Source organism: Mycteria americana, unplaced genomic scaffold (genome assembly GCF_035582795.1).
Source record: "Mycteria americana isolate JAX WOST 10 ecotype Jacksonville Zoo and Gardens unplaced genomic scaffold, USCA_MyAme_1.0 Scaffold_161, whole genome shotgun sequence".
In the NCBI taxonomy this organism is placed as follows: domain Eukaryota; kingdom Metazoa; phylum Chordata; class Aves; order Ciconiiformes; family Ciconiidae; genus Mycteria; species Mycteria americana.
Genome location: NW_027445501.1, coordinates 49,803 through 73,527, shown reverse-complemented (window position 1 = coordinate 73,527; position 23,725 = coordinate 49,803). Strand labels below are relative to the sequence as shown.

The following is a 23,725-nucleotide window of genomic DNA, read 5'->3' as shown; positions in this document are numbered from 1 at the left end:
CATCATGGCGGCCCCCACGCTGGCCCGTGTCCTGAGCGCCGCCCCACGCGGCCTGGGGGCACCCGTGGGGAGCCGGGCCCGGTGCAGCGGGGCCCCCCCCGTGGCTCCGCCGTGGGATCCCCCCGAGCAGGCCCGGCTCCGCGGCCGGGAGCATAAGGAGAGGCGGCAGCGGCAGCGGCGGGAGAGAGCGGCCCTGGGGGGGGCCGGGCCCCAGGTACGGGGGGGCTGGGACGAACTGGGAGGGGGGGTAGGGGACACTGGGGGCAACTGGGGGGGGGACTGGGAGGGGGGGTAGGGGACACTGGGGGCAACTGGGAGGGGACTGGGAGCAACTGGGGGGGGACTGGGAGGGGGGGTAGGGGACATTGGGGGCAACGGGGGGGGGACTGGGAGAGGGGGTAGGGGACACTGGGAGCAACTGGGGGGGGATTGGGAGGGGGGGTAGGGGACACTGGGGGCAACTGGGGGGGGACTGGGATGGGGGGTAGGGGACACTGGGAGCAACTGGGGGGGGACTGGGAGGGGGGGTAGGGGACACTGGGGGCAACTGGGGGAGACTGGGAGGGGGGGTAGGGGACACTGGGGGCAATTGGGGGGGGACTGGGAGAGGGGGTAGGGGACACTGGGAGCAACTGGGGGGGGATTGGGAGGGGGGGTAGGGGACACTGGGAGCAACTGGGGGGGGACTGGGAGAGGGGGTAGGGGACACTGGGAGCAACTGGGGGGGGACTGGGAGAGGGGGTAGGGGACGCTGGGAGCAACTGGGGGGGGACTGGGAGCAACTGGGGGGGGACTGGGAGAGGGGGTAGGGGACACTGGGAGCAATTGGGAGGGGCTGGGGGACACTGGGAGACGGGCTGGGGGGCACTGGGGGCAACTGGGATGGACTGGGAGAGGGGCTGGGGGACACTGGGGGCAACTGGGAGAGGGGCTGGGAGATACTGGGGGCAACTGGGGGAGACTGGGAGAGGGGCTTTGGGTTACTGGGATGGACTGGGAGAGGGGCTAGGGGACACTGGAGGCAACTGGGAGGGGCTGGGGGGACTGGGGGGGACTGGGCGGGACTGGGAAGAGATGGGGCACACTGGGCTGCGCGATACTGGGGGCAACTGGGAAGCACTGGGGGCAACTGGGAGGAGAGGTGTGCGACTGGGGGCAGAGCTGGGGGGCACTGGGAGGGCTGGAGGGGTTTGTGGGGGCAGAGTAGTGGTGTATACTGGTCTGTATTGGTGTATACTGGTTTGTACTGGTTCATACTGGTTTGTACTGGTTTTTACTGGTTTTGCACTCCCCCCCCAGGCGGCGACAGCCCCCCCCAAGGGCTGGACCCCCAAAACCGTCGTGGAATATCAGCACCCGCTGGAGCCCGACGGCAGGAAGGGTGCGAGGGGGACAGGGGGGGACACGGGGTGACAGGGGGTGACGGGGGGGTGACAGGGGGCGGTGGCGGTGACACGGGGGGGTGACAGGGGGGTGACAGGGGGGTGACAGAGGGCGGTGGTGGTGACACGGGGTGACGGGGGGGTGACAGGGGGGGTGACAGAGAGCGGTGGTGGTGACACGGGGTGACAGGGGGTGACACGGGGTGATGGGGGGGTGACAGGGGGTGGTGGCGGTGACACGGGGGGGTGACAGGGGGGTGACAGGGGGGTGACAGAGGGCGGTGGTGGTGACACGGGGTGACGGGGGGGTGACAGGGGGGTGACAGAGAGCGGTGGTGGTGACACGGGGTGACAGGGGGTGACACGGGGTGATGGGGGGTGACAGGGGGCGGTGGCGGTGACACGGGGGGGTGACGGGGGGTGACAGGGGGCGGTGGCGGTGACACGGGGGGGTGACAAGGGGTGGGGGGCTGTGGGGGTGACACGGGGGGGTGACAGAGGGCGGTGGTGGTGACACGGGGTGACGGGGGGTGACGGGGGGGTGACAGGGGGGTGACAGGGGGCGGTGGCGGTGACACGGGGTGACAGGGGGTGACACGGGGTGATGGGGGGTGACAGGGGGTGGTGGCGGTGACACGGGGGGTGACAAGGGGTGGGGGGCTGTGGGGGTGACACAGGGGGGTGACAGAGGGCGGTGGTGGTGACACGGGGTGACAGGGGGTGACACGGGGTGATGGGGGGTGACGGGGCGGTGGCGGTGACACGGGGTGATGGGGGGTGACAGGGGGTGGTGGCGGTGACACGGGGGGGTGACAAGGGGTGGGGGGCTGTGGGGGTGACACGGGGTGACAGGGGTTGACAGGGGGTGACACAGGGGGGTGACAGAGGGCGGTGGTGGTGACACGGGGTGACAGGGGGTGACACGGGGTGATGGGGGGTGACGGGGCGGTGGCGGTGACACGGGGGGTGACAGGGGGTGGGGGGCTGTGGGGGTGACAGGGGGTGACACAGGGGGGTGACAGAGGGCGGTGGTGGTGACATGGGGTGACAGGGGGTGACGGGGGGTGACAGGGGGTGACAGGGGGGTGACAGGGGGCGGGTGGCGGTGACACGGGGTGACAGGGGGTGACACGGGGTGATGGGGGGGTGACAGGGGGTGGTGGCGGTGACACGGGGGGGTGACAAGGGGTGGGGGGCTGTGGGGGTGACACAGGGGGGTGACAGAGGGCGGTGGTGGTGACACGGGGTGACAGGGGGTGACAGGGGGGTGACAGGGGGCGGTGGCGGTGACACGGGGGAGTGACAGGGGGTGGGGGGCTGTGGGGGTGACACAGGGTGACACAGGGGGGTGACAGAGGGTGGTGGTGGTGACACGGGGTGACAGGGGGTGACACGGGGTGACGGGGGGTGACGGGGGGGTGACAGGGGGGTGACAGGGGGCGGTGGCGGTGACACAGGGTGACAGGGGGTGACACGGGGTGATGGGGGGGTGACAGGGGGCGGTGGCGGTGACACGGGGGGGTGACAGGGGGGTGACAGAGGGCGGTGGTGGTGACACGGGGTGACAGGGGGTGACACGGGGTGACGGGGGGTGACAGGGGGCGGTGGCGGTGACACGGGGGGGTGACGGGGTGGGGGGCTGTGGGGGTGACACGGGGTGACGGGGTGACACAGGGTGACACAGGGGGGTGGCAGAGGGCGGTGGTGGTGACACGGGGTGACAGGGGGTGACACGGGGTGACGGGGGGTGACAGGGGGCGGTGGCGGTGACACGGGGGGGTGACGGGGTGGGGGGCTGTGGGGGTGACACGGGGTGACGGGGTGACACAGGGTGACACAGGGGGGTGACAGAGGGTGGTGGTGGTGACACGGGGTGACAGGGGGTGACACGGGGTGATGGGGGGGTGACAGGGGGCGGTGGCGGTGACGCGGGGGGGGTGACAGGGGGTGGGGGCTGTGGGGGTGACATGGGGTGACGGGGTGACACAGGGTGACACAGGGGGGTGACAGAGGACGGTGGTGGTGACACGGGGTGATGGGGGGGTGACAGGGGGCGGTGGCGGTGACACGGGGGGGTGACAGGGGGTGGGGGGCTGTGGGGGTGACAGGGGGTGACACAGGGTGACACAGGGGGGTGACAGACGGGGGGGCTGTGGCGGTGACACGAGGTGACACGGGGATGTGACAGGGAGTGACGGGTGGGAGGCTGTGGTGGTGACACGGGGTGACACGGGGTGACAGGGTGATGGGGGGGCTGTGGCAGTGACACGGGGTGACAGGCGGTGACACGGGGGGGTGACAGGGGGGCTGTGGCGGTGACAGGCGGTGACACGGGGGGGTGACAGGGAGTGACAGGGGGTGGGGGGCTGTGGGGGTGACACGGGGGTGACGGGGGCTGTGGGGGTGACAGGGAGTGACAGGGGGTGGGGGGCTGTGGGGGTGACACGGGGGTGACGGGGGCTGTGGGGGTGACAGGGGGTGACAGGCGGTGACACGGGGGGGTGACACAGGGGGTGACAGGGAGTGACAGGGGGTGGGGGGCTGTGGGGGTGACAGGCGGTGACACGGGGGGGTGACGGGGTGACACGGGGGTGACGGGGGGGCTGTGGGGGTGGCACAGGGTGACACAGGGGGGTGACAGGGGGGCTGTGGGGGTGACAGGGGGGCTGTGGGGGTGACGGGGTGACACGGGGGGGCGACGGGGGCTGTGGGGGTGACAGGGGGTGACACGGGGGGGTGACAGGGGGGCTGTGGGGGTGACAGGGGGTGACACTTTTGGGGCGCAGCCACGGGGGTGCCCCTGCCCCCCGCCTACAGCCCCCGCTACGTGGAGGCGGCCTGGTACGGCTGGTGGGAGCGGCAGGGCCTCTTCAGCCCCCCCCCCGCGGTGAGTGGGGCCGGAAACACCCGGGGGGGGGGGGGCGAAAACACCCGTGGGGGGGTAATATACCCGGGGGGGGGCCCAAAACACCCGTGGGGGGGCGAAAACACCCGGGGGGGGGAATATACCCGGGGGGGGCCCCCAAAAACACCCGTGGGGGGGGGCGAAAACACCTGTGGGGGGCAGAAAACACCGGGGGGGGGGGTGTGAATACTGTCGTGGGGGGCAGAAAACACCCGTGGGGGGGGGAATACACCCGTGGGGGAGGCAAAAACACCCGTGGGGGGGGGATATACCCGGGGGGGCCCCCAAAAACACCCGTGGGGGGGTAAATACTCTCGTGGAGAGTGGAAAACACCCGTGGGGGGGCAGAAAACACCCGTGGGGGGGTGAAAACACCCGGGGGGGGGCCGAAAACACCCGTGGGGGGGGGGAATACACGGGGGGGGGGGCAAAAACACCGGGGGGAGGTGAAAATACCTGTGTGGGGGGTGTGAATACTGTTGTGGGGGGCAGAAAACACCCGTGGGGGGGTGAAAACACCCGTGGGGGGGGGAACACCGGGGGGGGAATACACCCGGGGGGGGGGGGGGGGGCAAAAACACCGGGGGGGGTGAAAACGCCCGTGGGGGGGGTGAATACTGTCGTGGGGGGGGGAACACACCCCGGGGGGGGGCAAAAACACCGTGGGGGGTGTGAAAACACCCGTGGGGGGGGTGAATACTGTCGTGGGGGGGGGCAGAAAACACCCGGGGGGGGTAATACACCCGGGGGGGGGGGCAAAAACACCTGGGGGGAGGTGAAAACACCTGTGTGTGGGGGTGAATACTGTCGGGGGGGGGGCAGAAAACACCCGTGGGGGGGGAATACACCCCGGGGGGGGGCAAAAACACTGCAGGGAGGTGAAAACACCCGGGGGCGGGGTGCGTGAATAGTGTTGTAGGGGCAAAAAACACTCGTGGGGGGGGGAGAAAATGCCCGGGGGGGTGTCAAATACTCTCGTGGGGGGCAGAAAACACCGGGGGGGGGGGCGGAAAATACCCGTGGGGGGGTCAAATATTGTCGTGGGAGGCAGAAAGCACCCGTGGGGGGGTCGAATACTTTTGTGGGGGGCAGAAAACACTCGTGGGGGGGGGGAGAAAATGCCCGTGGGGGGCAGAAAACACTCGGGGGGTGGAAAATACCCGTGGGGGGGTCAAATACTCTCGGGGGGGGGGGGGGGGGAGAAAACACCCGTGGGGGAGGTCGAATAGTTTTGCGGGGGGCGGAAAACACCCGTGGGGGGGTCAAATACTCTTGTGGGGGGTGGAAAACAACCCTGGGGGGGTTAAATATGCCCGTGGGGGGGCAGAAAACACCTGTGGGGGGGGTAAATATACCCGGGGGGGGCAGAAAACACCCGTGGGGGGGGGGTAAATACACCGCGGCTGCGCCGAGCGGCGCCAGGTCTCAGCCCCCTCCCGCGGCGAGCGGTGCCCGGTGCTGGCTCACTCCTGCGGCGAGTTGTGCCCGGTCTCAGCCTGCGTTGGGGGGGGGGGTCTCCCCTTTTTTCCCCCCAGGTTTCCGGGGGGGGCCACGTGCTCAGCTTGGTGCTGCCCCCCCCCAATGTCACCGGCTCCCTGCACCTGGGCCACGCCCTCACCGTCGCTCTCCAGGACGCCCTCGTGCGCTGGTCAGCGGGGCGGGGGGGGGCAGATGGGGGTACGGGGGGGGTATTTGGGGCGGGGGGGGGGGCAGATTGGGGCCCCTGGGAGGTATTTGGGGGGGTATTTGGGGCGGGGGGGGCAGATTGGGGCCCCTGGGAGGTATTTGGGGGGGTATTTGGGGCGGGGGGGGGTGGATTGGGGCCTCTGGGGGGTATTTGGGGGGGTCTTGGGGGGTATTTTGGGGCTGGGGGGGCGGATTGGGACCCCTGGGGGTGTTTGGGGGGGTCTTGGGGGGTATTTTGGGGCTGGGGGAGGGAGATTGGGGCCTCTGGGGGGTATTTGGGGGGGGTCTTGGGGGGGTATTTGGGGCTGGGGGGGCAGATTGGGGCCCCTAGGAGGTATTTGGGGGGGTATTTGGGGCAGGGGGGGTGGATTGGGGCCTCTGGGGGGTATTTGGGGGGGGGTCTTGGGGGGTATTTGGGGCGGGGGGGGCAGATTGGGGCCCCTGGGAGGTATTTGGGGGGGTATTTGGGGCGGGGAGGGTGGATTGGGGCCTCTGGGGGGTATTTGGGGGGGGTCTTGGGGGGTATTTTGGCGCTGGGGGGGGGAGATTGGGGCCCCTGGGGGTATTTGGGGGGGTCTTGGGGGGTATTTTGGGGCTGGGGGGGAATTGGGGGATGCAGGGCTATTTGGGGGGGTCTTTGGGGGTGGGGGTGGGCAGATTGGGGCCCCTGGGGGTATTTGGGGGGGTCATGGGGGGTATTTGGGGGGGGGTCTTGGGGGGTATTTGGGGCTGGGGGGGCAGATTGGGGCCCCTGGGGGTATTTGGGGGGGTCTTTGGGGGTGGGGGTGGGCAGATTGGGGCCCCTGGGGGTATTTGGGGGGGTCTTGAGGGGTATTTGGGGGTTTTGGGGGGGTCATGGGGGGTATTTGGGGGGGGTCATGGGGGGTATTTGGGGGGGGTCTTGGGGGGTATTTGGGGCTGGGGGGGCAGATTGGGGCCCCTGGGGGTATTTGGGGGGGTCTCAGGGGGTATTTGGGGGGGGGGGGGCACAGGGGGTCACCCAGGGGGTGTCAGGGGGGTGATTTGGGTCCTGAAGGGCAGATTTGGGGGTGCTGCAGAGTCCTGAGGGGCCCGGGAGGGAGGTGGAGGCACCCAGGGGTGCCCTGGGGGGGGTGGTGTGGTGTCACCCATGGGTGCTGGGGGGGGGGGTGGCGTCACCCATGGGTGCTGCGGGGGGGGGGTGGGGTGGGGGCGTCTCAATGGCGGCCTGGGTGCCGTCGGCGCTGCGGCAGGCGGCGGATGCAGGGCTGGACCGTGCTCTGGGTGCCGGGCACCGACCACGCCGGCATCGCCACCCAGGTGAGACCCCGCGTCCCCCGTGCCACCCCCCGCCACGTCCCCGACGCGCGTCACGTGTCCCCCCCCCCCCCAAAATGTCCCCAACGTCCCCAGGCGGTGGTGGAGCGGTGGCTGTGGCAGCGGCGAGGTTTACGGCGTCAGGATCTGACCCGCTCGGAGTTTTTGGATGAAGTCTGGGCTTGGAAACGACGGTAAGGGTGACGACGGGGACGCGAGGTGGTGGCTTTGGGGGTGACAAACGGGACGGGGTGACAAACGGGGACGGGGTGACGACCCCGAGGACGCGTCACCCTCCTCTCCCGCGCGAAGGCACGGTGACGAAATCCTGCAGCAGCTCCGGGCGCTGGGAGCGTCGCTGGACTGGAGCCGCTGCGCCTTCACCATGGACCCCGTAAGGCCGGACGCTTGGGTCCCCGAACGTCCCCAAATGTCCCCAAACGTCCCCAAACGTCCCCAACGGCGTCCCCTCAGGGTTTCTCGCGGGCGGTGGCGGAAGCTTTCGTGCGGTTGCACGAGGCCGGGTTGATTCGCCGCGACCGACGTCTCGTCACCTGGTCCTGCGCCCTGCGCTCCGCCCTGGCCGACGTGGAGGTGAGCCCTGTCCCCAAAAGTGTCCCCAAATTGTCCCCGAATTGCTCCGAGTCCCCCTCCGTGTCTCGGCAGGTGGAACCCCGCGCCTTGACCGGCCCCACGGCCCTGCGCGTCCCCGGCTGTCCCCAACCCGTCACCTTCGGCGTCCTCGTCACCTTCGTTTACCCCGTGGAGGGCGGGGACGGTGAGTGGCTCGTGGGTGTCCCCCTTTGTCCCCTCGTGTCCCCCTTTGTCCCCTCGTGTCCCCCTCTGCGCGTGGCCCCGCGTGGCCCCTGCGCGGCGCCAGGTCCCCCAACGCGCTCTGACGTGCATGTGTCCCCCCCCGTGTCCGTGGGTGTCCCTCCTGTGTCACCCCCCCCGTGGCCCTGCCGTGTCCCCCGTGTCACCCCCCCGTGGCCCTGCCATGTCCCCCGTGTCCTTGAGTGTCCCCTGTGTCACCCCCCGTGTCCCTGCCATGTCCCCTGTGTCCTTGAGTGTTCTCTCGTGTCACCCCCGTGTCCCTGCCACGTCCTTGTGTCCTTGAGTGTCCTCTCGTGTCACCTCTGTGTCCCTGCTATGTCCCCTGTGTCCTTGAGTGTCCCCTGTGTCACCCCCCCGTGTCCCTGCCATGTCCCCTGTGTCCTTGAGTGTCCCCTGTGTCACCCCCCCGTGTCCCTGCCATGTCCCCCGTGTCCTTGAGTGTCCTCTCGTGTCACCTCTGTGTCCCTGCCATGTCCCCCGTGTCTTTGAGTGTCCCCCGTGTCACGCGCCCGTGTCCCTGCCATGTCCCCCGTGTCCTTGAGTGCACCCTCGTGTCACTCCCCGTGTCCCCCGTGTCACTCCCCATGTCCCCCGTGTCCTCGAGTGTCCCCTCGTGTCACCCCCGTCCCTCCTGTGTCCCTGCCGTATCCCCCGTGTCACTCCCTGTGTCCTCCGTGTCACCCCCCGTGTCCCTGCCCCGTCCCCCGTGTCACTCCCTGTGTCCCCCGTGTCACCCCCCGTGTCCCTGCCATGTCCCCCGTGTCACTCTCTGTGTCCCCCGTGTCACCCCCCGTGTCCCTGCCGTATCCCCTGTGTCACTCCCTGTGTCCCCTGTGTCACCCCCCGTGCCCCTGCCATGTCCCCCGTGTCACTCCCTGTGTCCCCTGTGTCACCCCTGTGTCCCTGCCACGTCCCCCGTGTCACTCCCTGTGTCCCCCGTGTCACTCCCTGTGTCCCTGCCACGTCCCCTGTGTCCCTGCCGTGTCCCCTGTGTCACCCCCCGTGTCCCTGCCACGTCCCCCGTGTCACCCCCGTGTCCCTGCCACGTCCCCCGTGTCACTCCCTGTGTCCCCCGTGTCCCTGCCGTGTCCCCTGTGTCACCCCCCATGTCCCTGCCACGTCCCCTGTGTCACTCCCTGTGTCCCCCGTGTCACCCCCCGTGTCCCTGCCACATCCCCCGTGTCACTTCCTGTGTCCCCTGTGTCACCCCCCGTGCCCCTGCCACGTCCCCCATGTCACCCCCCGTGTCCCTGCCACGTCCCCCGTGTCACTCCCTGTGTCCCCGTGTCACCCCCGTGTCCCTGCCACCTCCCCCGTGTCACTCCCTGTGTCCCCCGTGTCACCCCCGTGTCCCTGCCACCTCCCCCGTGTCACTCCCTGTGTCCCCCGTGTCACCCCCCGTGCCCCTGCCACGTCGCCCGTGTCACGCCCCGAGTCCCTGCCGTGTCCCCCGTGTCCTCGAGCGTCCCCTCGTGTCCCTGACGTGTGTGTCCCCCCCCCCCCCACGCGTCCAGGCCTGGAGCTGCCGGTGGCCACGACGCGCCCCGAGACGATGCTGGGGGACGTGGCCGTGGCCGTGCACCCCGCCGACCCCCGCTACCTGGTAAGGGGCGGGGCCTCCTCCTGGGGGCGGGGCCTGAGGGCCAAGGGGGCAGGGCAAGGTTTAGAAGGTGGGGCAAGGGGCGGGGCTTCTGGGAAGGGGTGGGGCTTCAGCAGCAGGGGCGGGACTGCTTTGCAGGCATTGGCTGGGAGGGTGCTGAGGTTGTATTGTAGCCTCGCCCCTTTTTCCACCCTGGGAGGGTGTGTCCATATAAGGTGAAGGGGTGGGGCTTGGGGTTAGAAGGGGTGTGGTCTCCTCATTGGGGGTGGAGCTTTGCTGGCTTTAAAGGACTCTGGGGGTGGGGCCAATGGATGGGGTGGGGCTTGGAGAAAGGGGGTGGAGCTTTTTACCCCTGTAGCCACTCAGGGATTGGCCAGTAAAGCTTGATGTCAGGGGCTAGGTCCGCCCTTAAAGGGGTGGGGCTTACTCTGAAGGGGGTGGGACTCCGCTGCTCTTAAAGGGATAGCGCATGGTGGGTGGGGCCTGGCTGGGGAGGGGCAGGGCTTACACCTGTAGGGGCGGGGCCTGCAGTGACCACGCCCCTTCCCCAGCACCTCCATGGCCGCCACGTCCGTCACCCCTTCACGGGGCAGCTCCTGCCCATCGTCACCGACCCCGCGGTGGAGCCCACCCGCGGCACCGGTACTGGGACCAGTATGGGGACTGGGACGGGTGTGGAGTGAGGAACTGGGACCAGTATGGGGACCGGGATGGGTGTGGAGTGAGGAACTGGGACCAGTATGGGGACCGGGACGGGTGTGGGCGTAGGTGTCCCAGTTTGGGGAGGTGACTGGTTCCTTTTTGGGGGGGGGTGTCACTGGTTTGAGGGGCTTGGGCCTCACTGGTGGTGGCGGGGGGTGACAGGGTGGCAGCAGGTGACAGTGGGAGGGGGTGGGGGTGGCAGGAGGTGGCCGTGGGGGCGGCAGGGGGTGACAGGGTGGCAGTAGGTGACAGTGGGAGGGGGTGGGGGTGACAGGAGGTGGCCGTGGGGGTGGCAGGGGGTGACAGGGTGGCAGTAGGTGACAGTGGGAGGGGGTGGGGGTGGCAGGAGGTGGCCGTGGGGGCGACAGGGGGTGACAGGGTGGCAGCAGGTGACAGTGGGAGGGGGTGGGGGTGGCAGGAGGTGACAGGGTGGCAGTAGGTGACAGTGGGAGGGGGTGAGGGTGGCCCTGGGGGTGGCAGGAGGTGTCCGTGGGGGTGACAGGGGGTGACAGGGTGGCAGTAGGTGACAGTGGGAGGGGGTGGGGGTGGCAGGAGGTGACAGGGTGGCAGTAGGTGACAGTGGGAGGGGGTGAGGGTGGCAGGAGGTGGCCGTGGGGGTGGCAGGGGGTGACAGGGTGGCAGCGGGTGACAGTGGGAGGGGGTGGGGGTGGCAGGAGGTGGCCGTGGGGGTGGCAGGGGGTGACAGGGTGGCAGCAGGTGACAGTGGGAGGGGGTGAGGGTGGCAGGAGGTGGCAGGAGGTGACAGGGTGGCAGCAGGTGACAGTGGGAGGGGGTGAGGGTGGCCGTGGGGGTGGCAGGAGGTGGCTGTGGGGGTGACAGGGTGGCAGCAGGTGACAGTGGGAGGGGGTGGGGGTGACAGGGTGGCAGTAGGTGACAGTGGGAGGGGGTGAGGGTGGCCCTGGGAGTGACAGGAGGTGGTTGTGGGGGTGACAGGGTGGCAGTAGGTGACAGTGGGAGGGGGTGGGGGTGGCAGGAGGTGGCCGTGGGGGTGACAGGGGGTGACAGGGTGGCAGTAGGTGACAGGGTGGCAGTAGGTGACAGTGGGAGGGGGTGAGGGTGGCCCTGGGAGTGACAGGAGGTGGCTGTGGGGGTGACAGGGTGGCAGTAGGTGACAGTGGGAGGGGGTGGGGGTGGCAGGAGGTGGCCGTGGGGGTGACAGGGGGTGACAGGGTGGCAGTAGGTGACAGGGTGGCAGTAGGTGACAGTGGGAGGGGGTGGGGGTGGCAGGAGGTGGCCGTGGGGGTGACAGGAGGTGACAGGGTGGCAGCCGGTGACAGTGGGAGGGGGTGAGGGTGATGGGGGGTGGCAGCGGTGGTGACAGCGCGTCCCCTGTCCCCGCAGGGGCCGTGAAGGTGACACCGGGGCACAGCCCCCCTGACCTGGCGCTGGCCCGGGCCCACGGGCTGCCCCTGCTCTCCGTCCTCGGGGACGATGGCACCATGTGTCCCCCGGGCGGGGGGTGGCTCCAGGTACTGCACTTCCCGATGTCCTTTCCGTCCGCGCGTCCCCAAATTGCGTCATCTGTCCCCGAGCGTGTCCCTGTGTCCCTTCCAGCTCAAGTCCCCAGCTGTGTCCTCTGTCCCCGGTCACTTCCCTGTGTCCCCTCTGTGTCCATGTCCCTTGTCCCCAGCTGCATCCCCGTGTCCCCACCATCCCCGTGTCCCCAGTTCTGTCCCCTGTTGCTTTCCTGTGTCCCCAGCTGTCCCCTCTGTGTCCCCAGCTGTCCCCTCTGTGTCCCCTCTGTGTCCCCTCTGTTCCTTGTCACTTCCCTGTGTCCCCACCATCCCCAGCTCTGTCCCGTCACTTCCCAGTGTCCCCTCTGTCCCCAGCCGCTTTGCGGTGTCCCCGCTGTCCCCGTGTCCCCAGCTCTGTCCCCTGTCGCTTCCCGGTGTCCCTTCTGTCCCTAGCTGTCCCCTCTGTCCCCAGCTGTCCCCTGTCATTTTCTTGTGTCCCCTCCGTCCCCATGTCCCCAGCTGTGTCCTGTCTGTCCTCGTGTCCCCAGCTGTGTTCCCTGTCACTTCTGTGTCCCCACTGTCCCCACGTCCCCAGTTCTGTCCCCTGGCACTTCCCAGTGTCCCCAGCTCTGTCCCCTTTGTCCCCACCATCCCCATGTCCCCAGCTCTCTGCCCCGTCACTTCCCAGTGTCCCCTCTGTCCCTACGTCCTCAGCTCTGTCCCCTGTTGCTTCTCTGTGTCCCCACTGTCCCCATGTCCCCAGTTCTGTCCCCTGTCACTTCCCAGTGTCCCCTCCGTTCCGATGTCCCCAGCTGTGTCCTGTCTGTCCCCACGTCCCCAGCTGTGTCCTGTCTGTCCTCGTGTCCCCAGCTGTGTCCCCTGTCACTTCCCAGTGTCCCCACTGTCCTCACGTCCCCAGTTCTGTCCCCTGTCACTTCCCAGTGTCCCTAGCTCTGTCCCCTTTGTCCCCACCATCCCCATGTCCCCAACTCTGTCCCCCGTCACTTCCCAGTGTCCCGTCCGTCCCCATGTCCCCAGCTGTGTCCCCTGTCACTTGTCAGTGTCCTCTGTGTCCGCGTGGCCCCAACTGTGTTCCCTGTCACTTCCCTGTGTCCCCACTGTCCCCACGTCCCCAGTTCTGTTCCCTGTCACTTCCCTGTGTCCCCACTGTCCCCACGTCCCCAGTTCTGTCCCCTGTCACTTCCCAGTGTCCCCTCCGTCCCCATGTCCCCAGCTGTGTCCTGTCTGTTCCCATGTCCCCAGCTGTGTTCCCTGTCACTTCTCTGTGTCCCCAGTTCTGTCCCCATGTCCCCAGTTCTGTCCCCATGTCCCCAGTTCTGTCTCCTGTCACTTCCCAGTGTCCCCTCCGTCCCCATGTCCCCAGCTGTGTCCTGTCTGTCCCCATGTCCCCAGCCGTGTCCTGTCTGTCCTCGTGTCCCCAACTGTGTTCCCTGTCACTTCCCTGTGTCCCCACTGTCCCCACGTCCCCAGTTCTGTCCCCTGTCACTTCCCAGTGTCCCCTCTGTCCCCAGCTCTGTCCCCTGTCATTTTCCTGTGTCCCCACCGTCCCCATGTCCCCATCTCTCTCCCCCACGACTTCTCAGTGTCCCCTCCGTCCCCGTGTCCCCAGCCGCGTCCTGTCCGTCCTCGTGTCCCCAGCTGTGTTCCCTGTCACTTCCCTGTGTCCCCACTGTCCCCACGTCCCCAGTTCTGTCCCCTGTCACTTCCCAGTGTCCCCTCTGTCCCCAGCTCTGTCCCCTGTCATTTTCCTGTGTCCCCACCATCCCCGTGTCCCCATCTCTGTCCCCCACGCCTTCCCAGTGTCCCTTCCGTCCCCGTGTCCCCAGCCGCGTCCTGTCCGTCCCCGTGTCCCCAGCCGCGTCCCCGTGTCCCCAGGGCGTCCATCGCTTCGTGGCGCGGGAGAAGGTGGTGGCCGCGCTGGCCGAGCGAGGGCTGTACCGCGGCACCCAGGACCACGCCATGACGCTGCCCATGTGCAGGTACCGCCGTCCCCACCCTGTCCCCTCCGTGTCACCCTCTCAGGACACGTGTCCGTGTCCCGTGTCCCCCCCCACACGCACCACGGGGACACGTCCCCGGGGACTGAGGTGACCTCCGCGTCCCCGCAGCCGCTCAGGGGACGTCGTCGAGTACCTGCTGAAGAGCCAGTGGTTCCTGCGGTGCCGGGAGATGGCCCAGCGTGCCCGAGAGGTGACAGGGACACGGGGACGTGGCGGGGGGAGGGGACACACCCGGATGCCTGGGTCTGTGACCCCCCTCCCCCCTCCCCAGGCGGTGACATCGGGGCGTCTCAAACTGGTCCCCAAATTTCACGAGAAGAACTGGAAGACGTGGATGGACAACGTTGGGTGAGGGGGGGACCCCGGGGTGGGGGGACCCCGGTGTCCAGGGGGCACCCAGGTATTTGGGGTGGGGGGGACCGAGGTGGCTGGGGGGGGGGACCCACGCATCCGGGGTGGGGGGACTCCGATGTCCAGGGGGGACCCAGCTGTTTGGGGTGGGGGGACCCCGGTATCCGGGGTGGGGGGACCGAGGTGTCCAGGGTGAGTGGACCCCGGCGTCCGGGGGGGGACCCCAGGCATTTTGGGGTGGGGGGACCCAGGTGTCTGGGGGGGGACCCCGGTGTCCAGGGGGGACCCAGGCCTTTGGGGTGGGGGGACCGAGGTGTCTGGGGGGGACCCCAGCATCCGGGGTGAGGGGACCCCAGCATCCAGGGGGGGGACCCAGGCATTTTGGGGTGGGGGGACCCCGGTGTCCAGGGGGGACCCAGCCATTTGGGGTGGGGGGACCCACGTGTCTGGGGGGGACCCAGGCATCCAGGGTGGGGGGGACCCACACATCCGGGGTGGGGGGGGGACCCTGATGTCTAGGGGGAACCCAACCATTTGGGGTGGGGGGGCCCCGGTGTCCGGGGTGGGGGGACCCAGATGTCCAGGGGGACCCAGGCATTTTGGGGTGGGGGGACCCAGGCGTCCAGGGTGGGGAGACCCACGCATCCGGGGTGGGGGGACCCCGGTGTCCAGGGGGGACCCAGGCCTTTGGGGTGGGGTGACTGAGGTGTCTGGGGGGGACCCCAGCATCCGGGGTGGGGGGACTCCGATGTCCCAGCATCCGGGGTGGGGGGACTCCGATGTCCAGGGTGGGGGGGCCCACGCATCCGGGGTGGGGGGACCCCGGTGTCCAGGGGGGACCCAGGCCTTTGGGGTGGGGGGACCGAGGTGTCCGGGGGGGACCCCAGCGTCCAGGGTGGGGGGACCCCGATGTCCAGGGTGGGGGGACCCACGCATCTGGGGTGGGGGGACCCCGGTGTCCAGGGGGGACCCAGCCATTTGGGGTGGGGGGACCCACGTGTCTGGGGGGGACCCAGGTGTCCGGGGTGGGGGGACCCAGATGTCCAGGGGGACCCAGGCGTCCGGGGTGGGGGTCTCAGGCGTTGGGGGTGGGGGGACCCCAGTGTGCAGGGGGGACCCCGGCATCCGGGGTGGGGGGACCCAGGCATCCGGGGGGACCCAGGTGTTTGGGGTGGGGGGACCCAGACATCCAGGGTGGGGGGGACCCAGGCGTCCGGACCCCTCTGATATCACCCCCCCTCTCCCCCCCAACCCACCCCCTAGGGACTGGTGCCTCTCGCGGCAGCTGTGGTGGGGACACCGGGTGCCGGCCTACCGGGTGGGGGTTCCCCCGGCGGGGTCCCCCCCCGAGCACCCCGAGGGACTCTGGGTAGTGGGGCGCAGCGAGGCCGAGGCACGCGCCGCTGCCGCCCGCACCCTCCGCTGCCCCCCCGATGATCTCCAGCTCCAGCAAGGTGAGGAGAGGGGGGGGTGGGGGGCACCCCAAAATCCCCCCAGCATCCCTCTATTCCCCTGTGCACCCTAAAACAGTTTTCCATCCCCCAAAAATCTTTCCTGTCACCCTAAAAGTCTTTTTGTCCTCTCAGATCTTCTTCCTGCACCCCAAAACCCTCTTGGCACCCCCCAGCCATGCTCTGGCACCCCTAAATCCGCCCTCAGCACTCTCTAGTCTTCTCCGGCACCCTAAAATCCTCCTCCAGCACCCCAACCCCACCCTCAGCACCCCAAACTCCCCCACGCACCGCCCCGTCAGCCCCCAGACACCCTCTGTCAGCCCCCTGCCCACCTCCAGCACCCCCAAAATCCCCCGCTCACCCCCCCAGGCACCCCTTGCCACCTCCCACCCAGCTCCAGCACCCCTTTATCACCTCAAGTGCCCCCCGACTCTCCCACCCAGGCTCCGAGGCCTTTTGGGGTCCCGCCCAATCCCCCCCCCACAGGCTCCGAGGCCTTTTGGGGTCCCCCCCAGGCTCTGAAGCATTTTGGGGTCCCCCCCAATCCGCCCCCAGGCTCCGAGGCCTTTTGGGGTCCCCCAATTCCCCTCCCCAGGCTCCAAGGTCTTTTGGGGTCCCCCCAATTCCCCCCCCAGGCTCCAAGGTCTTTTGGGGTCCCCCCACCCCCCTCCACCCCCAGACTCCGAGGCCTTTTGGGGTCCCCCCGATTCCCCTCCCCAGACTCCAAGGTCTTTTGGGGTCCCCCCCTGATCCCCCACCCCCCCAGGCTCCGGAGCCTTTTGGGGTCCCCCCTGATCGCCCCCCCCAGGCTCCGGAGCCTTTTGGGGTCCCCCCCGATTGCCCCCCCCAGGCTCCGGGGCCTTTTGGGGTCCCCCCCTGACCCCCCCCCCCAGGCTCCGGAGCCTTTTGGGGTCCCCCCGATTCCCCTCCCCAGGCTCCAAGGTCTTTTGGGGTCCCCCCCCAATCCCCCCCCCACAGGCTCCGGAGCCTTTTGGGGTCCCCCCCGATCGCCCCCCCCAGGCTCCAAGGTCTTTTGGGGTCCCCCCTGATTCCCCCCCAGGCTCTGAAGCATTTTGGGGTCCCCCCCAATCCGCCCCCAGGCTCCGAGGCCTTTTGGGGTCCCCCAATTCCCCTCCCCAGGCTCCAAGGTCTTTTGGGGTCCCCCCAATTCCCCCCCCAGGCTCCAAGGTCTTTTGGGGTCCCCCCACCCCCCTCCACCCCCAGACTCCGAGGCCTTTTGGGGTCCCCCCGATTCCCCTCCCCAGGCTCCAAGGTCTTTTGGGGTCCCCCCCTGATCCCCCACCCCCCCAGGCTCCGGAGCCTTTTGGGGTCCCCCCTGATCGCCCCCCCCAGGCTCCGGAGCCTTTTGGGGTCCCCCCCGATTGCCCCCCCCAGGCTCCGGGGCCTTTTGGGGTCCCCCCCTGACCCCCCCCCCCCAGGCTCCGGAGCCTTTTGGGGTCCCCCCGATTCCCCTCCCCAGGCTCCAAGGTCTTTTGGGGTCCCCCCCCAATCCCCCCCCCACAGGCTCCGGAGCCTTTTGGGGTCCCCCCCGATCGCCCCCCCCAGGCTCCAAGGTCTTTTGGGGTCCCCCCTGATTCCCCCCCAGGCTCTGAAGCATTTTGGGGTCCCCCCCAATCCGCCCCCAGGCTCCGAGGCCTTTTGGGGTCCCCCAGTTCCCCTCCCCAGGCTCCAAGGTCTTTTGGGGTCCCCCCAATTCCCCCCCCAGGCTCCAAGGTCTTTTGGGGTCCCCCCACCCCCCTCCACCCCCAGACTCCGAGGCCTTTTGGGGTCCCCCCAATTCCCCTCCCCAGGCTCCAAGGTCTTTTGGGGTCCCCCCCCGATCCCCCCCCCCCACAGGCTCCGGAGCCTTTTGGGGTCCCCCCGATTCCCCTCCCCAGGCTCCAAGGTCTTTTGGGGTCCCCCCTGATTCCCCGCCAGGCTCTGAAGCATTTTGGGGTCCCCCCCAATCCGCCCCCAGGCTCCGAGGCCTTTTGGGGTCCCCCCGATTCCCCTCCCCAGGCTCCAAGGTCTTTTGGGGTCCCCCCACCCCCCTCCACCCCCAGACTCCGAGGCCTTTTGGGGTCCCCCCAATTCCCCTCCCCAGGCTCCAAGGTCTTTTGGGGTCCCCCCCCGATCCCCCCCCCCCACAGGCTCCGGAGCCTTTTGGGGTCCCCCCTGATCGCCCCCCCCAGGCTCCGGAGCCTTTTGGGGTCCCCCCTGACCCCCCCCTCCCCAGGCTCCGGAGCCTTTTGGGGTCCCCCCCGATCGCCCCCCCCCAGGCTCCGGAGCCTTTTGGGGTCCCCCCTGACCCCCCCCCCAGGCTCCGGAGCCTTTTGGGGTCCCCCCCGATCCCCCCCCCCCACAGGCTCCGGAGCCTTTTGGGGTCCCCCCCGATTGCCCCCCCCAGGCTCCGGAGCCTTTTGGGGTCCCCCCTGACCCCCCCCTCCCCAGGCTCCGGAGCCTTTTGGGGTCCCCCCCGATCGCCCCCCCCAGGCTCCGGAGCCTTTTGGGGTCCCCCCTGACCCCCCCCCAGGCTCCGGAACCTTTTGGGGTCCCCCCTGACCCCCCGCCCCCCCCTTGCAGACCCGGACGTCCTGGACACTTGGTTCTCCTCCGCGCTCTTCCCCTTCGCCGCGCTGGGCTGGCCCGAAGAGGTGAGGTCGGGGGGGGGGGGGGGACGACACACGCGGGGACACAGAGGGGACACGGGGGACACAGGGGACAGCGTCCCCGTCCCCACGTCCCCTCCTCTGTCCCCAGACCCCCGACCTGCGGCGTTTCTACCCCACGAGCGTCCTGGAGACGGGCAGCGACCTCCTCTTCTTCTGGGTGGCCCGCATGGTCATGCTGGGCCACCAGCTCACTGGCCGCTTGCCCTTTTCCCAGGTACCGCTTGGGGTCCCCTCCAATGTCCCCTCCAATGTCCCCTGTGTCCCCTTGCGGTCCCCAGGAGTCCCCTTGGGGTCCCCAGGAATCCTTTTATGTCCCAAACATCCCATAATTTCTTCCCCCCCCCCCCCCCATGAGTTTTGGTCATTCTTGGGGTTCCTACTGGTTCCTTGTTGCCTCTCGGAGCTGCCCGGTGTCCCTGTGGGTGTCCCCTGGGTGTCCCCTCTGTCCCCAAGGGTCCCCTTTTCCCTCCCTCCAGGGTGTCTTGTTCCTTCTCAGGGTCCTTTGGGGGGTTCCCCGTGTCCCTTCGGGGCTCCCCGGTGTCCCCTGTGTCCCCAAGGGTCCCCTTTTCCCTCCCTCCAGGGTGTCTTGTTCCTTCTCAGCGTCCTTTGGGGGGTTCCCCGTGTCCCTTCGGGGCTCCCCGGTGTCCCCTCTGTCCCCAAGGGTCCCCTTTTCCCTCCCTCCAGGGTGTCTTGTTCCTTCTCAGGGTCCTTTGGGGGGTTCCCCGTGTCCCTTCGGGGCTCCCCGGTGTCCCCTGTGTCCCCAAGGGTCCCTTCTTCCCTTTCTCCTGGCTGTCATGTTCCTTCCCGGCTGTCCCTGTCCCCTTTCGGGCCTCCACATTGTCCCCAAGGGTCCCCTGTCCCCTCTCTCCAGGGTGTCTGGTTCATTCTTGAGGCTCCCAGGTGTCCCCTGTCCCCTTCCCAAGGTCCCCTGTCCCCACCTCGGAGCTCCCCGGCGCATCCCCGTGTCCCTTCGGGGCTCCCCGGTGTCCCCGGTGTCCCCAAGGGTCCCCTTTTCCCTCCCTCCAGGGTGTCTTGTTCCTTCTCAGGGTCCTTTGGGGGGTTCCCCGTGTCCCTTCGGGGCTCCCCGGTGTCCCCTCTGTCCCCAAGGGTCCCCTTTTCCCTCCCTCCAGGGTGTCTTGTTCCTTCTCAGGGTCCTTTGGGGGGTTCCCCCTGTCCCTTCGGGGCTCCCCGGTGTCCCCTGTGTCCCCAAGGGTCCCCTTTTCCCTCCCTCCAGGGTGTCTTGTTCCTTCTCAGGGTCCTTTGGGGGGTTCCCCGTGTCCCTTCGGGGCTCCCCGGTGTCCCCTCTGTCCCCAAGGGTCCCCTTTTCCCTCCCTCCAGGGTGTCTTGTTCCTTCTCAGGGTCCTTTGGGGGGTTCCCCGTGTCCCTTTGGGGCTCCCCGGTGTCCCCTCTGTCCCCAAGGGTCCCCTTTTCCCTCCCTCCAGGGTGTCTTGTTCCTTCTCAGGGTCCTTTGGGGGGTTCCCCGTGTCCCTTCGGGGCTCCCCGGTGTCCCCTGTGTCCCCAAGGGTCCCTTCTTCCCTTTCTCCTGGCTGTCATGTTCCTTCCCGGCTGTCCCTGTCCCCTTTCGGGCCTCCACATTGTCCCCAAGGGTCCCCTGTCCCCTCTCTCCAGGGTGTCTGGTTCATTCTTGAGGCTCCCAGGTGTCCCCTGTCCCCTTCCCAAGGTCCCCTGTCCCCACCTCGGAGCTCCCCGGCGCATCCCCGTGTCCCTTCGGGGCTCCCCGGTGTCCCCGGTGTCCCCAAGGGTCCCCTTTTCCCTCCCTCCAGGGTGTCTTGTTCCTTCTCAGGGTCCACAGGGGGGTTCCCCGTGTCCCTTCGGGGCTCCCCGGTGTCCCCTGTGTCCCCAAGGGTCCCCTTTTCCCTCCCTCCAGGGTGTCTTGTTCCTTCTCAGGGTCCACAGGGGGGTTCCCCGTGTCCCTTCGGGGCTCCCCGGTGTCCCCTGTGTCCCCAAGGGTCCCCTTTTCCCTCCCTCCAGGGTGTCTTGTTCCTTCTCAGGGTCCTTGGGGGGTTCCCCGTGTCCCTTCGGGGCTCCCCGGTGTCCCCTCTGTCCCCAAGGGTCCCTTCGTCCCTTTCTCCTGGCTGTCATGTTCCTTCCCGGGTGTCCCTGTCCCCTTTCGGGGCTCCACATTGTCCCCAAGGGTCCCCTGTCCCCTCTCTCCAGGGTGTCTGGTTCATTCTTGAGGCTCCCTGGTGTCCCCTGTCCCCTTCCCAAGGTCCCCTGTCCCCACCTCGGAGCTCCCCGGCGCATCCCCGTGTCCCTTCGGGGCTCCCCGGTGTCCCCTGTGTCCCCAAGGGTCCCCTTTTCCCTCCCTCCAGGGTGTCTTGTTCCTTCTCAGGGTCCTTTGGGGGGTTCCCCCTGTCCCTTCGGGGCTCCCCGGTGTCCCCTGTGTCCCCAAGGGTCCCCTTTTCCCTCCCTCCAGGGTGTCTTGTTCCTTCTCAGGGTCCTTGGGGGGTTCCCCGTGTCCCTTCGGGGCTCCCCGGTGTCCCCTGTGTCCCCAAGGGTCCCTTCGTCCCTTTCTCCTGGCTGTCATGTTCCTTCCCGGGTGTCCCTGTCCCCTTTCGGGCCTCCACATTGTCCCCAAGGGTCCCCTGTCCCCTCTCTCCAGGGTGTCTGGTTCATTCTTGAGGCTCCCAGGTGTCCCCTGTCCCCTTCCCAAGGTCCCCTGTCCCCACCTCGGAGCTCCCCGGCGCATCCCCGTGTCCCTTCGGGGCTCCCCGGTGTCCCCTCTGTCCCCAAGGGTCCCCTTTTCCCTCCCTCCAGGGTGTCTTGTTCCTTCTCAGCGTCCTTTGGGGGGTTCCCCGTGTCCCTTCGGGGCTCCCCGGTGTCCCCTCTGTCCCCAAGGGTCCCCTTTTCCCTCCCTCCAGGGTGTCTTGTTCCTTCTCAGGGTCCACAGGGGGGTTCCCCGTGTCCCTTCGGGGCTCCCCGGTGTCCCCTCTGTCCCCAAGGGTCCCTTCTTCCCTTTCTCCTGGCTGTCATGTTCCTTCCCGGGTGTCCCCTGTCCCCTTCCCAAGGTCCCCTGTCCCCCCCCGTGTCCCTCAGCGCCGCCTGTCCTGCCCCCCCCCCCCCCTTTCCCCCCCCCCCCAGGTCCTTCTGCACTCGCTGGTGCGCGACGCCCACGGGCGCAAGATGAGCAAATCCCTGGGCAACGTCATCGACCCCCGTGACGTCATCGCCGGCGCCTCCCTCCAGGTACCGCAGACCCTACAATAACAAAACGGCTTTCTCCCCTTGCCCCGACGCAGACCCACCCAAAACACCCCCCCCCCCCCCCCGGAGACCCTACAATAACAAATCTGGTTTTTGGGACACCCCCCCCCCCCCCCCCGCCCCCCAACAATAAACGCGTCTCTCGGAGACCCCGCGAGAAGTTTTCTTTTAGGAGACCCTACAATAACAAACTCGCGCTTTGAAAATCTTACGATGACGGCTATTTTCCGCCCCAAAACCCCAACGATAACGAACCCCCGTGTTGCAGACCCTACAAAAACACACCCTGTTGCCCTTTCCTTCTTGGAGACCCTACAATAACAAACCGCCTAGCCCCCGGAGACCCCAAAAGAGGGTCACGGAGACGCCGTGGTGACAGACCCGTGACAACGCACCCACCGTGGCGTCTTTGTTTATTGTAGGGTCTCCTGTCTTGCAGGAGCTGCAGGAGAGGCTCCACCGCAGAATCCTGGACCCCCACGAGGTCACGGTGGCCGCAGAGGGCCAGGTAGGAGCTGTCCCCATCCCTGTGTCGTCCCCCCCCCCCCCCGAAACGTGTCCCTGTCCCCCCCCAAAACTCCTCCCTGTCCCCCCCCCAGAGGCGCCAGTTCCCCCACGGCATCCCCGAGTGCGGCACCGACGCCCTCCGCATGGCCCTGTGCTCCCACAACGTCCACGGTAAGGGTTCGAGGGAACGCCAGCACCCCTGTCCCCACCCCGAGGTGGCCCTGTCCCCACCCTGAGGACCCACCTTTGCGTCCCGCGTCCCCCCACCCCGCCCCGTAGGTGACGACATCCGCCTGGACGTGGGCGCGGTCCTGAGCTACCGTCACTTCTGCAACAAGATCTGGAACGCCGTCAAGTTCGTCCTCGCCGCCTTGGAGCCCCGCTTTGTCCCCCAAGTCCCCGAGGAGGTACCGGGGTGGGTTGGTGGAGGTCAGGGTGGAGGTCCACCACCCCAGGATCCCCCATCCATCACCCTTCCCTCCTCCTCTTCCTCGGCAGATGGTGCCCCAGCACCCCATGGACCGCTGGGTGCTGAGCCGGCTGGCGCAGGCGGTGGGCGAGTGCGGGCGGCGGATGGAGGCTCTGGAGGTCCACGGCGCCGTGGCTGCCGTCCACCACTTCTGGCTGCGCAGCTTCTGCGACGTCTACCTGGTGGGTGGCCCCGTCCGTCTGTCCCGCGTGGGCCTGTCTGTCTGTCCTGCCCGGCCACTTGGATCTCTCCTGGGTGTTAAACCCAGTGGCGTCCCATTGAGTGTGTCCGTCTGTCTGTCCCACCTCACCTGTTGCAGCTCTTTGACAGTTGAACCCGACCCATCTTGACGTGGTCGATGGTGTCCGTCTGTCCGTCCACCCCTATCCATAACGTTTCCTGGAACATTAGCCCAAGCTCACCGTCTTGAACGCATCCGTCTGTCCGTCCCACCCAAGACCACTGAACCCAACCCATCTCGATGTGGTTGATGGTGTCCGTCTGTCCGTCCACCCCCATCCATAACATCTCCTGGAACACTGACCTTAGCCCAGCCTCACCCTGTTGAACACGTCCATCTGTCCGTCCCACCCAAGACCACTGGACCCAACCCATCTTGATGTGGTTGACGGTGTCCACCTGTCTGTCCATCCCCATCCATCGGGTCGTTGAGCGTTGATCTTAGTCCGCTCTTGAGCACATCTGTCTGTCTGTCCCACCCAATCTATTGCAGCTCCTTGTCCACTGAACCCAACCCATCTTGATGTGGTTGATGGTGTCCGTCTGTCCGTCCATCCCCATCCATAACGTCTCCTGGAACGTTGACCTTAGTCCAGCCTCACCTTGTTGAATGCATCCGTCTGTCTGTCCCACCCAAGACCACTGAACCCGACCCATCTTGACGTGGTTGATGGTGTCCATCTGTCCATCCACCCCCATCCATAACGTGTCCTGGAACGTTGACCTTAGCCCACCCTCACCCCGTTGAACGCATCCGTCTGTCCGTCCCACCCAAGACCACTGAACCCAACCCGTCTTGATGTGGTTGTTGGTGTCCGTCTGTCCGTCCACCCCCATCCATCAGGTCCTTGAGCGTTGATCTTAGTCTGCTCTTGAGCGCGTCTGTCTGTCTGTCCCACCCAGTCT

The 23,725-nt window shown here is 68.1% G+C and overlaps 1 protein-coding gene across 1 annotated transcript in view; it reads left to right on the top strand.

Moving 5' to 3' along the window:
• Nucleotides 1-4: 4 nt before the first annotated feature.
• Nucleotides 5-23,725, top strand: part of VARS2 (valyl-tRNA synthetase 2, mitochondrial) — a gene marked incomplete at its 5' end in the record, with an annotated part of 28,513 nt that continues 4,792 nt past the window's right edge. Inside the window, 23 exons of the mRNA XM_075489496.1 lie at nt 5-214; nt 1,300-1,381; nt 4,169-4,269; nt 5,823-5,935; nt 7,206-7,272; nt 7,366-7,463; nt 7,582-7,663; nt 7,744-7,863; nt 7,936-8,047; nt 9,618-9,706; nt 10,255-10,345; nt 11,768-11,895; nt 13,777-13,880; nt 14,010-14,091; nt 14,173-14,249; nt 15,516-15,706; nt 18,290-18,360; nt 18,467-18,592; nt 21,481-21,585; nt 22,043-22,111; nt 22,203-22,281; nt 22,390-22,517; nt 22,609-22,761. Of these exons, the coding sequence (XP_075345611.1) occupies nt 5-214; nt 1,300-1,381; nt 4,169-4,269; nt 5,823-5,935; nt 7,206-7,272; nt 7,366-7,463; nt 7,582-7,663; nt 7,744-7,863; nt 7,936-8,047; nt 9,618-9,706; nt 10,255-10,345; nt 11,768-11,895; nt 13,777-13,880; nt 14,010-14,091; nt 14,173-14,249; nt 15,516-15,706; nt 18,290-18,360; nt 18,467-18,592; nt 21,481-21,585; nt 22,043-22,111; nt 22,203-22,281; nt 22,390-22,517; nt 22,609-22,761 (2,478 nt within the window). The remainder of the gene's footprint in view (nt 215-1,299; nt 1,382-4,168; nt 4,270-5,822; nt 5,936-7,205; nt 7,273-7,365; nt 7,464-7,581; nt 7,664-7,743; nt 7,864-7,935; nt 8,048-9,617; nt 9,707-10,254; nt 10,346-11,767; nt 11,896-13,776; nt 13,881-14,009; nt 14,092-14,172; nt 14,250-15,515; nt 15,707-18,289; nt 18,361-18,466; nt 18,593-21,480; nt 21,586-22,042; nt 22,112-22,202; nt 22,282-22,389; nt 22,518-22,608; nt 22,762-23,725) is intronic.